This window comes from Leptonotus elevatus, chromosome 2 (assembly GCF_054856555.1).
Source record: "Leptonotus elevatus isolate MCC_2025b chromosome 2, RoL_Lele_1.0, whole genome shotgun sequence".
NCBI classification, from domain to species: domain Eukaryota; kingdom Metazoa; phylum Chordata; class Actinopteri; order Syngnathiformes; family Syngnathidae; genus Leptonotus; species Leptonotus elevatus.
Window position 1 is genome coordinate 25,175,113 of NC_141240.1, and position 18,172 is coordinate 25,193,284.

Consider the following 18,172-nt stretch of genomic DNA (forward strand, 5'->3'; position numbering starts at 1 on the left):
GATGTGAGTGACTGTTTAAAATATTTGAGATTCAGATAGATTGTTTTGAACGGACATCAATAAGTTAAAGTTGTTTTGTACAAGCTAAAAATAAATCCATGAGCTGAATGACAAACGAAGACGTGAAACAGAAGTACGGAGTGGACTTCCAAATTAAAAGCATCGATTTAAAAATGAGAGATTTAAACACAAAACAGCTTGAAGAATACAGCTTAGCACTTACTCGCTTAGTATATATGCCCTAACGTTTTTAGTCTAGAAGTGGGGGGCTTTAATAGTAGGATTTAATAACATTATTATTAAATAATAACATTAGTAACATTATGTGGTTGTAAATAAAGTGCTAGGAGTAACAAATCTCTTTCTTTTTTTTTCATAAGGTGTGTGAAAAATTCAACAAGAAAATATAACTTGTTCCTTACACGAAACACATTTCACATTTCATTCATGTTAAACACTGTTAATTGTTCGAATATTGTACATTTTGTCTAGCACATTATGGGCAAAAATCTCCTGTGTGCTATAATCCATCCATGCATTTCCTGAACCGCTTACATGTTCTATAATATGTACTTAAATATATTTCAACATTTAGAGACTCCGTTTGAAATTAATTGTTTACAAAACAAAAGTATTTGGCATAATCTTTAGATACGCATAGTAGTGTTGATCCAATACCGTTTTTGACCCTTGGCCGATGCCGATACTGCACCAATGCCAATTTATTTTATTTTCTCAACATGAAAAAGCTGTCCTGCCATTGGTTCAGAGCATTTGAGGGCCAATAGAATATCTTAGCTTGGCATGCAGAGAACATCTCACACATCAGTGAATGTCGTGCATGAGCAAAACACAAGATGCTGCATCCAAAGTCCTATTTTAGCGTCGGAAATACTGGTTACTACTCGCCGATGCCAATACCACTGTTTTCATGCAGTATTGGGGCATCTCCCGTTACCAGTATCAGTATCGGAACAACATTAATACTAAGTATCCTTGGCCCCTCCCTGGCCTATTTATAAAAGTTTGGCTCCGGAAAAAGAAAAAAAGAACAATTCCAGATGTGAAGGGTTTTTTTTAGACAAAGTTAAGGAGGGCATAGTGATTGGGACCTTGTTCGTCTGTTGATATGTTAACAATTACGTGGCTTGTGTCAGAGCAAAGCATGTACTGTAAAAGTTTATTGTGAGTTGCGTTGCACCTCCCACGAGTCCACTTTTAGAGCTCCTTCCTAAACTCCTTGTGGCTTTTGGTGAACTTCTGAACTACATTGTGACACTATCTGTCTTTTGCTCACCATGAGCTTGAGACTCCATAAGAAACTCAAATCTATTTTGGGCCGCATCAAACTCAACATAATATCATAATTCTGATGTTTCTGCCATCATTTTAATTAATTTTTTTTTTACAGTCAAATTGGCTGTTTCCCATCCGTCCATTTGCTATAATGTGTGTCCTCTTTAGTGTTGCGAGTGAGTGGGAGCCTATCCTAGCAAACTGTGGATGGGATGTAGGGCACACATTAGAATCGTTGCCAGCCATTCACAGGCAAAAACAGACAAACGATCACTCACTGTCAAATTCACACCTACGGACAATTCAGAGTTTTCAATCAAGCTCACACAAATGTTTTTGGGATGGAAACTGGAGTGTAAAGTGAAAACAAAATACACAAGCACATGGAGACCATGCAAATTTCACACAAGACTGCCTGAGCTGAGATTCGAACCCAGAACATTCTAGACGTGCTAGCCACTATATCACCATGCTGCTCAAATTGAGTGTTTTTGTCTGGCAATTTTGTTGGCTGAAATTTGAATTAATTTGTTTCTTAAGCAGACCAAATTCCAGCTGTTTCCTTTTTAATGGCGTTTTTGTATTCAAATGTTATTCATATCGGGCACCTGTCAAGTTAATAAAGGCTCTATGATGGCAGCAGCAGCTTTCCCAGAGATGTGATCAAATAAAATGCCAATATTTCCTCTTTTTCTCTTTAATCTGAACAAATCTGAGGTCTACGAGCAGAGGGAATGAATTGTGTTTAACCTTCGAGGTTCCAATGAATGCTATAGTAACCAAAAAATCGATTCTCATAAGAATCATGATTCTCATTTATTAACGATTCAGAATCGATTTTAAATGTCCCAAAATCGATTTTATTTAAATTATTTTATACTGTCTTGCCTTTGTCTGTGTGCGCCTTTATTTGGAGCGCTGTTCATGTTGTACTCAGTTTGGCCACTGAGGGGCAGTGTGGTTCCACGCGGTCTAATACACTGTTAAGTTGTAGCCACATTAGAGAGTAGAAGGAAAAAGTCACCATCAAGTTATTCCAATAAAAGTTTGTTTTTTTCAGAGTAGAGCCGTTCTTTTGAGTGATAAAAGTGCCGTGAGTAGTGCGCTAATAAACATTAGCAACTGACTGGAGTAAATCATTACAAATCCTCGCACATCTATAGATTTAAAGCGAAAATCATTGTCAATCAAATCATTTTGAATAAAAAATAAAAAATTGATTCTGAATCGAATCGCAGACACAAAATCGGAATTGAATCAAATCGTGAGACATTCAAAGATTGCCACCCCTAAAAAATATGTTTCCATGGTAGTGCTTTTTTCACAATCACATATCTGAAGAAGTGCTGTGATATCAGTGTCCTTAAACACTTTTTTAGGTTTGAATGCTGAATTTCCTATTGCTGTAATGTATGCCTGTATGTCAAATGAAAGTTATGCAACCCCACTATATTTTAACTGGAAGAATGTGACTACTTTGTTTTTATTGGACAGCGATGAAATATATGTGTCAAGTGCTGGATTCTGATTCTGAGACAAAAAAAATGAAAATAAAAAGTCAATTTGTCCATGGAGTCTTGGGTGGTTGTACTGGCGGGTCGTGACGGATGCTGGGTTCTATTACATGTGACAGCAGCTGAAAGGACTTTAACAATAGGGGTTATTGAACAACACACGGGGGTCTTTCCAGTGCAGAGACCTCTCAGCTTCTTGTCCAGCTGCCATAGTTTGTCTTGAGCTGCTTCTTGTCATCTTTCACTTACCAGCATGACATAATCACATTATCTAAGGAGGCTGTTCTCATGAGAATTCAGTCACTACAAAATATGATGCACCATAATTAGTAGAATCGGACACAATTGCTCGGGTTACTGTTTTCGACTTGTGGAATGTGATGCAATATATGGAGGGTGCCACTGCAGCATTTTTTCAGGAATACGGACATCGGAATTGATTGATTGCAGCCACGCGTGAGCACAGTAAAAACACAGAACACAAGACGTGTTAGGTTAAATGTCGAGCTTTGTTGAAGAAAACCTTAGAATGAAAGACCAAAATAAAGAGGCCGACAGACAGGTAAGCCCACAGTGAGACTCTGGTTGGTAACCCGGTGGGTAGTAGGTGATGTCTGGTCGGTGCTGGATTTCCCTTTCCTTTCTTTTCTTTGATCCTTCCTCGGGTCTCCTGACAACCTCACGGCTCTAGCTGGATTCTGAAGTATTCGGTTTAGGTGAATGGTATGGGATGTTTAATAGATTTTAGGTGAATTAATGAGTACACACCCACACGCATGCACACATGCATACAAACATACACACGCACATACAAAATAAAAAAATTAAAAAATAAAAAGCAATGATGATGACATGTCGAATCGGTAAAATTACCGAATGAACAATACTGAGCTCTCTCTCAGAAATCATTTAATAACATAAAAAAAAAGAATGAAAGACCAAAATAAAGAGGCCGACAGGCAGGTAAGCCCACAGTGAGATGCGTACACTGTCGAAAGGGAAACGTGAGTGGAAACGAGGTGCTGTGACTGATCAGGCATCTGTTAGCCTCAGGTCAGTTTCCGCCAGCTTGTAATTTAACACTACAAGCTGCCGCACACTTCTGTGTGCTTATTCATCACACTATCAGATCTGACATTGTTCAAATCCGTTGTGGGCGATTATTGAACATATGCCCGGATTACAAAGGCAAATTTACCATCTTGTGAAACACGATCTGTTGAGTACGTATTCCTGCATTTCCGACCAAATCGTGTCCAAACAATCAAATTTGGAATCTTTTTAAGCCATCAATACTATCGGGTGGCCTTTTATGTTACCCAGCAAATCTGGTTAAAGCCATTCAGTGTGTAATACACATAACATTGTAAAGACAGATGGCCGACAACAGACAGGTGGGAACACTTTTAAAAGCAGAAGAGGGATGAAAATGATAGAGTGAGCACAATTTAAAGGGGACAAAAGAGCATCAGGTTACGTAGCCAAAAACAACTTTGTTTCATTATTAATTACTGAAACAAAGGAAATGTGGATTCTCACACAAACAAAAGCTTTAGCTTACTTCTCAGCATCCAAACAAACTAAAAGGACAAACAGTTTTCAGCGCCTTAATCCTAATTTGACGAAAACTCTGATTAGCCACATAGCTCATTTAACCATATTATCACGTACAATAACAGACATTTTGCTTCCGCTATCCTGTCACCTAAAGGCCTAATATTTTTTTAAAGAAAATCTTGTTCAAGGTGGGACACCACCACAGGACTCAACATTGTTATTTCAGGACAAAGGCACATCCAGTCGTTAATTAATCACCTGAGTGAGCCTCCACAACAACATGGACGGATGCACCAAAACGCAACATGATTTAGATGAGATATATGGGCCAAGGTGAGAAAAATCCAGCATTATAAACCACATTAGTCAAGTATGTGATAGAAAGTGCCATCTACAGTGGGAAGTTGAGCGCATACAATTGTCCATAATGATATTTTCGTGAGAGGAAATCTAGCATAATATTTTCTTCTTTTTTTTCCGCAATAAAAATGCTGAAAAGGGTTATACTCACTCTCTCTCTGCTCTCGCTCCCTCAAGATGGCATCCAGCCACTTCTGCTTATCCTCCGCTGTTTTGGCCATGCAGACAAACCACTTGTTTTTCGCTGTGTTGTGGATCTTCCAGCCGTTGGTCACTGTGTAGTTGTTGCTGTGATAATCCGCTGTGGAGAAAGAAAAACACGCAATTAGCAGTAAAAGTAGGATGAATTAAGTGAATGTGAGTGCCTTGACAACAAACCAAAGCAAATTGACGAATCAGAATAATACAAATTATAATGTTCTATTCACCTATTGGAATGTCACCAACCAGGCTTGCTGTGCACAGCACCATTAACTCATTCAATGCCATTGACGGCTATAAACGTAAAAAAATTATATTAGTTTGACTTCTTTTTTTCACTTTTGCTAACAAAAGCATGAAAACCTAGAAAACATTTTTTTTTATTGTGCATTTAGAACATATGTAAAATTTGTGATTAATCGTGAGTTAACTAGTGAAGTCATGCGATTAATTAAAAAATAACAATTTTAATCGCCTGACGAGATGATTATTAAAAATTAGGGGTGTCCGGCGATTAAAATTTGTAATTGTAATTAATCGCATGACTTCACTAGTTAACTCAAGATTAATCACAAATTTTAATATCTGTTCTAAATGTACAATAAAAAAATATATAGGTTTTCATACTCTTGTTAATGAAAGTAGGAAAAAAAGTAATAGAAATAGGTCAAATGATTTTTTGACGTTTATAACCGTCTCTCAAAAATATATAAATACAGAGCACCAGCAAAAACGACGGCAGTTAAACATCCCATCTTTTTTGTCAGACTTTCTAACTTCATCATCCACTGAGCTGTAGGTGAGCAGCAACTAAATAATGAATGGCCACTCTGGTAATGGGCTACTCGCCTCGTAGCTAAAGGTCACAAAAATACTTGTGATATTTTGAAGCCCAATGGGGAGCAGCTCCGGTAGTATTGGTAGAAGCAAAGGTTGGGGAGTTGTTTTTTTTGCTTCTGGTGAAATCAAAAGAAACGCTGACATCTGGTTGGGTTTAGGAGCGCTTGGGGACACTTCTAACTTTTACCTGAGAAGCTAAAACTTAGCTGACATCTGAAACTAGAAGATATGGATTTATCTTATCTTAATCAACTCTGGCGTTAGTTATCTGTTACAAAGTAAGCCCAGATATGTACTCAGTTAATATCTTAGCGGAGGGTATTTCACCAGTAATCTAAACAGTCAGTGAGTTATGTTTCTGTCTTTGTGGTTGTGAGATTGCAAAATATTCTGGCAACTTGCATGAGAACACACAAAAAAAAAAAGAGGAAACACGTGATAGAGAGGAAGGCAGTGTTTCTACACCAAGACACACACATTGACAACAGTGCCGCCTGAGTTGCACTGATAGCTGAACCACATTCGCCCACAGAAGAGGCGTTGACATTCGGCATTCGCCAGAATGCAAGTTTCTCGCTGATGCTGAGGCAACTTTTGCGCCTCAGAATTGAAGCCACACCTTAAACGGAATATTCAACATCAAATACAGCGGATGGTATTTCACATGAGGCTCTGCGCTACGTCCTCTTCGAAACTCACTGCAACAACACCCCACCCAAACCCACAAAACCGTCAACGAGTATCAGATTCATAGAATAGAATAGAAACTTAAAGACTGATTTATTTATTCTTTTGTTTATTTATTTATTTATTTGGCTGGTTTGCGATACAAATTTGATTAGAATCTTGTAAATTGACACAAAGCTTAAATTCAGACTACAGACACTAATCCAGCAACAAGAGTGTCACAGTGTCAGTTCACATCCATGAGACTAAAAAATGACCAAATGTCTTGCGACTACTACTACTACGCAATTGCCATTCAGAATTAAATGTACAACAGTCCGAACAAAACATTACACTTGCTATTGTTTCTGATTTGCTATCAGTCATGTAGCTGAAAACTGAAAAGCAACAAAATGGATCCTGGTTTACATAAGCAAATAAATATAACAGCGTGGTGGATTTCAAAATTTCACAGAAAGGAAACACAAATGGGGAAGAAGAAACATTTGCATACTGTATACAGGAAGTGTGCATTTATGAAGGTATTTAATATGTTCCTACCTAAACTTCAACTGTAAAGCCTTGGCGGAGATCTTCGCTCTACTGATATTCTAGGTAGAGTAGGGGTGTGAAATGCCTAGTACCTGGCGATTCAATTCGTATCACGATTCATAGGTCACGATTCGATATCGATTAATCCCGATACAAATCTATAAATTGATTATTGCGATTTTTCTTTCAATCAAATTTAGAGAATACTAATCAGTAAACTTGTACATGTACACTGTAAGATTTGTATGAAATTTTATTTATTTATCTGAAAATTCAGGTTGCAGTCTGTTTGTCATGTCTGTCATGTTTGAACAGCACTGAAATAAAATATTAATGCTTAATGTTCCATTAATATAACATTCTTCTGTGCTTAATGTGTGAATCCTAACCCCAAGTAAGACGTTTTGATGAACATTCCCATAAAAAATCACAGCCACATATCGAATCGATTCCAAAATTGCGCGCCGTAATATCCCGATATATTGCCGAATCGATATTTTCTAACACCCCTAGTTGTGAGCTACGTCATTTGTACTATGACAGTCATTTAATAAAGCGCTCAGATGCAAATAGAGATTTCCAGGATGGAATAACTACTACAGTTATTCACAACAACCTGAGAGAGAGTCTCTAAATGTAATATTGCTGAGTAAACACCAACCTGTTCCATCTTCCACGTTTTCCACCTCCATCACCTCCGTGTTGATTCTGCCCCTGAACACATAGAGAGGGCCGTTGATAGACTTGGTCCTCTTGGTGGACTTTTTTCCAGAAACCCTAGGAAATGAGACAGCAGTGTGGTTACACTCAGCATGGAAAACATCCGCTGGTGGCAGTGAAACAGCGTCTGCAACACTTGCACATTCATACAGACATACACAAATATGAAGCATGCATATCCTGCAGAGAAACTAATACATTTCTCATGTTTTTCCTCCATTTAGTTACATAGTCGATATAGAGTAAACCTGCTAAACTACTCTCTAAATGCCCATCAATCATTTTCATCAATCACCATTCCTCACCTGGACTTCCTCTTACAGTAGACCAAAAGATTATCAAACAGGAAGAAGACCCGCTCTTGAATATTGCCCGCTGAGATCTTCAGGAGATTTCCATGAAGCAGCAACTCTGAGCAGATATCCGTCAAATTAGTCCCCTGGAAGAAGAAGTAAAAATGAAAACAATGGAAATATCTTACAGTTAGTTTTATTTGACACTGCACAAAAACAACTTAATTTGAAATTGAATCATTTAACTCATTCACTGCCAGTGACGGCTATAGACGTCAAAAAATAATTTTAACCATTTTTATTAGTTTGACTTTTTTTTTCACTTTTTGTTAACTAAAGTATGAAACCCTAGAAAATATTTGTTTTATTGTACATTTAGAACAGATATAATATTTGTGATTAATCATGAGTTAACTAGTGAAGTCAAGCGATTAAAAAATGTAATCGCCTGACGCCCCTGCTTTAAAAAAAGAAAAGAAACGATTATTAAAAATTAGGGGCATAATTATTTTTTCAATTAATCGCATGATTTCGCTAGTTAACTTACAATTAATCACACAATTTATATATCTGTTCTAAATGTACAATCTTTTTTTCCTAGGTTTTCATACTCTTGTTAACAAAAGTGGGAAAAAATGCTAAACTAATAGAAATAGTTCAAATAAATTTTTTACATCTATAGCCATCAATGGCAGTGAATGAGTTAAAAACAAATGCAGTTTACATGTGCATTTTTCTAATGGAAGGAAGACACTAAACATCATAGTAGATGGAGTTTACCTTGCTTTATATTTTCCTATGGGAAACATAAATCCCATTTTAGAAGGGGGAGGTGGAGACTAAGCCTTCAATTGTGCACTTAGGATGTAGCCTATATTACATCCGTTCACATAAAAGTGATGAGTTGAAGGAAATGCCACAATGCAATTCGTAAGGTAATTAATATTTATTTTACTTTTAATCAATGTTTCAAATTCAATTGTATTTAAAAATATGTACGCCCTAATTACTTATCTTTTAACTCATTCACTGCCATTGACGGCTATAGACGTCAAAAATGTATTTGAACTATTTCTATTAGTTTAAAAAAAAATCCACTTTTGCTATCCAGAGTATGAAAACCTAGCAAAAAAATTATTGTACATTTAGAATAGATATAAAATTTGTGATTAATCGTGCGTTAACGAGTGAAGTCATGTAATTAAATACGGAAAAAAATTTAATCGCCTGACGCCCCTAATTTTTAATCATCTTTTCTTCGTTTTTTTTTGGGAAGTAATTTTAATTATTTTTTTAAACATTTTTAATAATCTTTTATTTTTTTATTTTCTTAAAAAAAAAAGATTATTAAAAATTAGGGGCGTCAGGCAATTAACATTTTTAATCATAATTAATCGCATTACTTCACTAGTTAACTCACAATCACAAATTGTATATCTGTTCTAAATGTACATAAAAAAAATTATAGGTTTTCATACTCTTGTTAACAAAAGTGGGAAAAAAATGTAACTAATGAATCAAATGAATTTTTGACTTCTATAGCCGTTAATAGCAGCGAATGAGTTAATTACCAAGCAAAACTGAGTTCATTGTGAAAAGGCTGAGTCAAGCACTCCCAATAATATTATTTTCTAAGAAAATTAGCATCAGCAATAAGATCATTATATAACAATAATATTTTAATATATTATTATTATTATTAAATGCAAGCTTCTGAACAAAGAAGCAGTGAAACTGTTATTATGGCATAGCAAAGTACTTTCTAAGCGTCCAATTAAAATGATCTGATGCCATCCCCGATGTCACTGCCCCTAGAGTGCATATTTGCATGCTATGTAGGGATTGCTATGGTACGCTCCATGTGTCTCTCAACATATATCAGCAGAACATTCAGGACAAAACAAGACCTACTGAAATTGAAAGATCATCAGGTCTCATTACTCATTGTAAAACGGCTCATTCCCCTCTTAATCATCCGAAACTAAATAAGCCCATGTGTGGACGCCACCCCAGGCACTCACATATATACATCATCAAATTTGGACCACAGTGTGGTCTTTCATGTTTAGACACTGTGGAAACCCCCTCAGCCAGCCACACCCATCCATGCTCGAGTGTCCATTATTGAGTCCCATGGGGATGTTTTTATGATGGAAGGTCATCAGTCACACGTATATGGACACAATGAGGAAATTGGCTGGACCTCAGCACGCGGACTCTGATCGATTTAACCTTACGTTAACTGCACTGAGTTAAGATATGTGTGTAATGTATCTGGACCTGATTGGGTATGAGTGGAATGGTCTTCCATTAAGGCTGCAGGTGAATAGCCTAAAGAGAGTCTATTGAGAGAAGAGAGTAATGCTGTTAGGGAGCGGTGGGAGTGGGTTTCTTTCTGAGTCCATTTGCCAGATGTTGACAAGAGCAAGACAACAATACCTGTATTCAAGCACGAGATAATTGATCATGAACATTGGATGCTGTTGTGTGCTGATACTATTGTACGACTGAGTTGAGCATTTACATCAATGCTATTTGTGCAATAAAAAAAAAATATATATATTTGTATTGTGTGAAAGCCGGGAAAAAGGCATTTACACGGATTCTGTTAAGACAATGGGCACAAAAACAACAAAAATTAAGTCTATATTCGTGCCAGACTTGTTGGTGATGTCACCTACACGCACCAAGTGATTGTTGTGCCGGCTCTCAACCTTTTGTCAGCCTATTTGAGGCATGTGACTGGTAAGCAAGTGTGACTCTTGGATACAGTAGCGGTGCAGTAAACATTGTGAACACTATAATGGTGTTGCGTCCTCATATTAGCCGCCATTTAAACCTGATGTCATCCAATGCCATCTCATGTAATGTCAATCAGATAGATGTGATTTTCAATAGTCTGTGACATGAAGAAAAAGGAATTAGGGTCTTAAGTATCTTATAAGGTTTTAAAGTATTTATTGACATACTCCCTTTGCAGAGCAATTTGTCGGTTTTCTGTTGTTTTCTGGTGAACTATGACCATGGTCAAATGGTGACATTTTTGTGGAAGGGAAATTCGAGATGCTTGTTTGGTTTTGGCAAGCAAACAGTGGGATGTGCTAGTGAGGCCCACTCAGAGGAACCATCCTTCCGTTTTTTGCTTCTCTTCCCTCCAAAGGTCCCCTCCTAAAACCGCCCCCTCCAACCCCGAGTGCTGGTAAGACTAGAGCTCAGCATCCTCCAGCGCTTCTGATTGGGCAAAATGCCTGTTGGCATCCCCCTTGGCACCCTGTGTAGGTGGATTGTCCCCGTGGTGCCTCCTAAGACAAGGCCTCTGTTGTGGTGGGTGAGGGAGGCGTGAAAAATGCACTGGACCCTTCATTGGGCTCCCAAGCCCCATCCGTGCCCCTGCTGTAGGGTGTTGGCTGTGATGGCAATTAACTCTTTAGGATAAGACAGAAATATGCTGGCCAAGGTTGCTTTTTATTATGTCGTAAGCACAATAAGTAGATGTGTGATGTATTAACTTTTTTTCTTTCTCATTCAAATCTTAATGCAAAGTTTCTAATAACATTGGTGGGTCTCTTGCAGGATGGTATGAAAAATCTGACCAGAAATAGATTTATCATAAGCCTCCCCACTTCTATGTAAATTGTGTACACGACACTCCTGTCAGAAGATAGTGTATTATTTTCCTTACATGCAGTCTAAGCTCAAACAATGACATTGCTTTGCAAAAGCTTCATTTATACCCATTTGGGGACAAAAAAATTGATTCATTAAAGGAAAGTGGCAAAATGGTCTGATATTGATTTTAAAAAAAATCCTGGATTTTACTGCTTAACTCATATTCCACTAACGCAATATTAACCGGAATACCGTATTTAGACTAATAGGCCTGCATAGAATATATTATTGTCAGTATTTTTTTGGGGTGGTTGACTTTCCCCTTAATTAATTAATTGAAGGTTGAGCTACACTTGTTATGTCACTTTTCTACTTTAGCTTAGCTTATTTTCGCCCGTATTCGGAGTTGTAGGTTTCTGCTTCAAAATAGTATAGCTGGAAGCTGCAAAATCTACCCCGAATAGAATGAGACAACAATGGAGGAGAACGGTGATATCCTGTATTTACTTCTCAGTATGTGGCTGTCACTCACATCTGCTCAGCAAACGTGGCTCACCAGGTAGCCTTAATAGTAGGGGTGGGAATCTTTGAATGTCTCACGATTCGATTCAATTCCGATTTTTGGGTCTGCGATTCGATTCAGAATCCATTAAAAATTCTTATTTTTGCTTTAATCTGTAGATGTGCAAGAAATTGTAATGATCTACGCCAGTCTGACTCGCTACTGCTAATTAGCGCGCTACTCGCGGCACTTTTATCACTCAAAAGAACGGCTCCACACTGAAAAAAAAACTTTTATTGGAATAACTTGAACGTGACTTTTTCCTTCTACTCTCTAGTGTGGCTACAACTTAACAGTGTATTAGACCACGTGGAACCACACTGCCCTTCACTGGTCAAACCGGGTACAACATGAACAGCGCTCTAAATAAAGGCACACACAGACAAAGGCAAGACAGTATAAAATAATTTAAATGAAATCGATTTGGGGACATTTAAAATCGATTCTGACTCATACTTAATGAGAATCGCGATTTTTTGGGGCACACCCCTACTTAAAATAAATATAATAAATAAGAAATTACCCAAATGTAGGATTTTGGCGATTTTTCCCCTCATTGTATTTAAGTCTTGTTAAGCTACCTCACATGGCTTATCTTTAGAAAAGCTATAGGCAGATAGTGTGAGATGCCCTAGAAATACATACGCTTCCCATCCCACTATGGACCGCCTCCACGTTTTGATGTGCCCTTTTACATACTGGAAGGTTTAGTTGCATTCACCCGCTTTTACTACAGCTGACATGGTTTCTCATCCGCACTGTGACTGCCATAGCAAATTTTTGGAAAGTTTAAAAATCCTGCTAGCAATCACAGCCCGTCACGTTTGGTCATCCCATCCTCCCGCGGTGTCTCACGACTATCCAGTTGTGTCCATGGTGGCCTGAAACAGGGCTGGCGCGGGGAGCATGAAACCTAACATGCTGTGGCATTAGTTATCCCTATATCCATGCTTTTTTAGCAACACAAGTAACAAGTGTGGGTGAAAACATTTAAAATATGAATATGTCAAAAAGGAAGCATACCAAGAGAATGTTCTCCATTTCCACCCCTTCCCCCACATATTTTCCAACCTGATTACAATTGTCACGGTCTCACTCAGGCCTCACTGTGCTGTCAACTCTGCCCTTGTTCTCACCTCCCAGCCTTCAATGTGAGACTGCAGCTGTTCCAGGGCTTCCAGTTTCTCCATCTGCCGCTTTGTCTCATTGATGTTGGAGCAGACAGCCTTCATGGCCTGCAGAGCCTCCTCTACAGCAGGATAGTCAGCATGCTTCTTAGGGGTCCGCTTCAGTAACTCCTGTGGTGGGCAAACGGGAGGTTTGGAGCACATATTTTACGGTCTTTCAAAACTGCCAGAGCATTCAGAAAGTGCAGACATCAAGCAAACAAGTTTAACCATCTAGGTTGTGTTTTAGTGACGGTTTACCTTCAGTAGAAGAGGATACTTGCAGATCCTCTGGATGGGAGTGAGAAGATAGCCCTCCAATGGAATATCTGTGCTCTTCTTCCCTCCCAGTAGCATACAGTGCTGAAGAAAAGGTAAATACAGACAAAAATACATACAAATGAACATACAATTAACATGAAGCAGAGCCACCCTGCGCAGCTTTCATACAGGTACGTTTAAAAAAGAAAGGAAGGCTCTAAAATAAATATGCAGAAAAATCTCTGGCCACGGGTTTGTTGTGTTTTTCCTCACACAACTTGAAAATGTGCAGAAATAGGATCACTCTGGATTCTTAATTTGTCACTTTCATTTTGAGTGTGATTCCGAATCAGGCCATTGGTTAATCATTTATGATTCTATTGTTCTGTTATTTTGTTCTAATGAATCATTTAATTCATATATTTTCTGACTGAATAATTGCCTTCATCGAAATCTGGGATGGGTATGTTCCCTTTATTTCTTATAGTCGAAGTTGGGGCAACTATTGAGTTGTTCCAACGAATATTTCGGTTGCAGAGATCAGTTGCAGGGAATGCACACAGGTGCGTGAAGTTTATCTACATTCCAAAAAACTGGTAAATGGGAATTGTCAAAACAAAAGTATGAAGTGCAACTCCATTTGATGTCAAAGTTACTGCTTCAACAGTCATATCTATAACACACCAACCACGTTTCACTAAAAGACGAGTAGACAAAAAAAAAAAACTGGAAATGATATTAGCTGTACGTATTGCATATCCCATGTAAACAAATTGCATGGAAATCTGTATTATTGCAGACTGCAGTATTATCTCTTCAATATTTTTTTTTCATAAACAAAGTTATAATAGTAGGGGTTTTTTTTTCCATTAAACTGAAAAGTTTTGCCTTTGGACTTCAATGCAGCATCTGCTTGCTTTTTTTGTTCTTCTACCGGCAACAATGAACTCTGATGATTGTTTTCATTTCAATTCAGAACAACGTGTTGCAGCAGTTCAGGATGTGTAACATCTCCAGTCGCTGGGCTGCAATCACTTCTGTTGAGGAGGAAAGTTAGAGGTGTGGCACATTTTCTGAATATCTTTTTTTATACACAAATTGTTACATGTTTATACAGCGCTAGTCATGCTCTCGATACGAATGACGTCGAAGCCACACAGAAGTTTTTGTTATCAATGAGATGGAATGTGTCATGCAACACTTTGTTACATAATTGCTTTCTTTTTACATTTTAACCATATTGTAGTGCAGAAGTGATTCTGCTACTGTTTTCAACCCCTTTTCTAGGCATTGATATTATTACTTGAGTTCTTGCAAACCTCGGTTAAGTGTATAAAGCTACAGTAAACCACAACATCCTGTCACTATGATTTCATAAGACATTCTGAGTTTCATTTAGCACTTTCGGGTCTGCTTCTGCCACAGTGTTGAGCTGTAGCATCACGTGCCCATATGCTCCTTAACAAACAATAGCATGCACTCATTTTCATTTTAAGGATGCACATATGATTCTCAACCATAAAACTCCAGAGACTCTGACATGAATAAACAAAATCTCCTAATTGTTTCCCCATTGACCCCATAGGGGCTTTTCCCCCTACCTTGCTTCTGTAGAGAACACTACTTTAGGTTCTCAGAATCTCCAAAAGCAAAATTGAATGTCCTTGGTAATAAAGCTCATCTCCTGTGGAACCCTCTTCCATATTCCTCTCAATTCGGTTTGGTGGACAGACTCTCTCTAATTTAAGAGCAGACTTAAAACCTTCCATTTTGGTAAAGCTTATACTGTAGTTAAAGCTGGCTCGGGCTTGTCCTGAATCATCCTTTTGTTATCCTGCCATTGGCCTCGACTGCTCGGAGATTTCCCATCATGCACCATCTCTTTTCACATTTATAATGCTGTTTCAGAAGCATTTCTTGTAGTACTAGTTAAGTAAGTTGTGGGCAGGGGGGGGCGTTACCCGGCTACCAAACAGTAGTCAAGAGTAATGGAAAGCCATGGAGACCTTAAACGATTTCAAAGTTGATGATTTAATTAAGCGCTTTTGTAGTCGCCGCAGATTGCCTGTTAAAACGAGGACTGCGTTCGACAACAGACAGAAACGGAAAGACAAACTGCCCATATGCATATGCTGCATTGATACGAAAACTACCAGTCTTATTGACAACGGAGGAAGAGAGAGATGCTACGTCATTGTTAATCGTTGGAGACAAAGTCATTTCTGACCCCTTGAAGACAAGTGACGGATGGCTGGAAGAAGCCCGTGGTTTGAAACTTTGGCCACCTCGCATGTCAGCCGATATTGCTGAATGTGTGCACTTTACCGGGAGTTGTATCGAGGATACAAAACCGGGACGCGATCAAGAGACGGGTAGGATCTTTCTTCACTGAAGGGGTCAATTGGCTAGAAGCTTCGTGATGCTTCCGTCTGCTCCCTCGGTTTCAGGATATTGACAAAATAAATGTGTTCAAGAAATGTTCCATTTTAGCCTCTTTTACGGCCGTTTGGATCTTTCTTTTCTGTCTGGAAATTGGGAAGAGTGAACGGAGGTCTACAAACGTACACTTCCGTCTTCTCGAGCTTTGCAATGGTGTTTTTTTTGCCGGTAAGCTCCATTAGGACAGTTAAAAATGGCACCAAGTGCACCTGTCGTTTTGTCACTTAAGGCTGAAAGCCGTTTAAACAATGCTTGCCAGCTTTAAGGTGTGCAGTTACGCAAACACTTTCAGCACTCCGTCATTCGATGCACTACGCTTATTACTCCTGCATTTTTTTCTTCGCGTAACGTCACCACATAGTGGTGACAACGAGGCAAGTTGTGATGATGACCGCCAGACCAAAACATTAACAAAAGCAGTCTGTACAGTAAGTAAAGATCAGTAAGACAAACTGAGTCATTAATAAGTCAATAATGACAAGTCTGAAATTGATTGTCTAGTCCATGAATTTTTAGATCATAAAATTGAACAAACTTGGTGGTCAGCCAATGTTAACATCAGCGGTCCTACTACTACTATTAGTATTATTGCTACCACCATTGATAGGTGTATTGTTCATTGTGTAACCCGATTCTGCTCAATCCCATTGGTGGAGGCAAATGGCCGCCCGACACATTAGTTCTGTTGAAGATTTTTCCTTTTACTTCCTCAACAAAGTACTTGTTTGTGTAAAGTTCTGTTAAGTCTCTTTTTTACATATGGACCGTGGTCTATATGAAACGATCCATCCCTAAATTGGCGCTACACATATAATTTGCATTGAACTGAAGCAAACTAATTTAAATTGGTGGTTGTGCAAGTAAATCCCTTTAAAACAGACTGTAGAATTCCCCCCACAGTCCATCTCTCGAAAACACCCCACTTTCTAAATCCAATTAAGTGCTGCGCTCCACTCTTTTTTCTACTTGTTTATAATCTGCCAGCCTAAAGCAAGAACTCCCCCAGTTCTTCCTTGGTTCTTCACTCTGACCTCATTTTTTACTTTTAACTTCTCTTCTTCTCCTCCAAAGTAATTAACACTTCATTTTTACATGAAATTCCAGAGGCTTCCTTCTTTATGTGATTCAATTAACATGAAAATGGTCAAATTCAGAAAAGGAAAATTACACTGCAGAGAATAACCCAATGCTAACACACAGTATATCCAACAGTGTCACTTATGGTAACTCTTGGAAGGGCTATGACATTAATTCCACTGCAGTGGAATCTCCAAAATCAAACATAATCCATTACAAATTGGCTTAGAGGGTTTGTGTAGGGTTTGAGCTTGTGTAGGGTTATGAATACTCTCAAGGACTTGAAGTCAGGAAGTGTTCGGGCATCGGCATCATTGGCGGATTCAACATGTTAAATTGGCGTCGGACCGTCGTGACATTTCATCACGCTGATTGTCTATTAGCTAGTGAATCAGCACATGGTGCAAGAAAAGGAAGTGACAAATGCGGAATTGCCGATAAACAGTAAGTGATAGAGAGCCTTACAGCTTTCGATCATTTTTTATATTATCACCCTTCGCATTTCCTTTAATTATAATGTCTGTCTGGACAGAAGATTTAAAAGATAAATTAATTTAAAGAGAGACAGACATTCTATGACATACTTGTTCAAGGATATGTTAATCAAGTAATTAACGCCAAATTACGCATGGAGACGCAACTGGTTATACCAAGTAGGATTTACTCATATATTATCATATTATTTTCTTCTAACAATGACGACTCGATGGTACTACTTCTCACTCGTGTGCAGCAGAACAGAAGGTACTTAATAGTCTGCGACGGTGTCTACTGCGGTGTGCGTTTCCACCATTTTTCTGGCGTGATATGCCAAGGGTCAGGCCGACGCCGACACATTTAGTTGTCGTCGGTTTGGTATATAGAGGCCTTAAAGAAAGTAAAGAAAAGTCCATTTCGAATCGCTACTGCCACCTGTGGCCAAAAAATGAAACTGCACGCACCCTTCTTCACGTACACGCTCATGACGTCGCATCCACAGACAAAGGGCGGGAAATTTGAGCCCGAATCTAGTCTAAAAACTATTGGCCAGAGGCTTGCTGAAGTACCCATTGTGAACAG

The 18,172-nt window shown here is 38.4% G+C and overlaps 1 protein-coding gene across 2 annotated transcripts in view; it reads right to left on the reverse strand.

Moving 5' to 3' along the window:
* Nucleotides 1–18,172, reverse strand: part of prex1 (phosphatidylinositol-3,4,5-trisphosphate-dependent Rac exchange factor 1) — a 92,941-nt gene that overhangs the window by 45,950 nt on the left and 28,819 nt on the right. For both annotated transcript variants that reach the window (XM_086068739.1, XM_086068738.1), the window contains exons 5-9: nucleotides 13,598–13,699; nucleotides 13,307–13,468; nucleotides 8,012–8,145; nucleotides 7,648–7,763; nucleotides 4,879–5,028 (exon numbers count right to left, since the gene is read on the reverse strand). In XM_086068739.1, coding sequence (XP_085924865.1) covers nucleotides 4,879–5,028; nucleotides 7,648–7,763; nucleotides 8,012–8,145; nucleotides 13,307–13,468; nucleotides 13,598–13,699 — 664 coding nt within the window. The remainder of the gene's footprint in view (nucleotides 1–4,878; nucleotides 5,029–7,647; nucleotides 7,764–8,011; nucleotides 8,146–13,306; nucleotides 13,469–13,597; nucleotides 13,700–18,172) is intronic.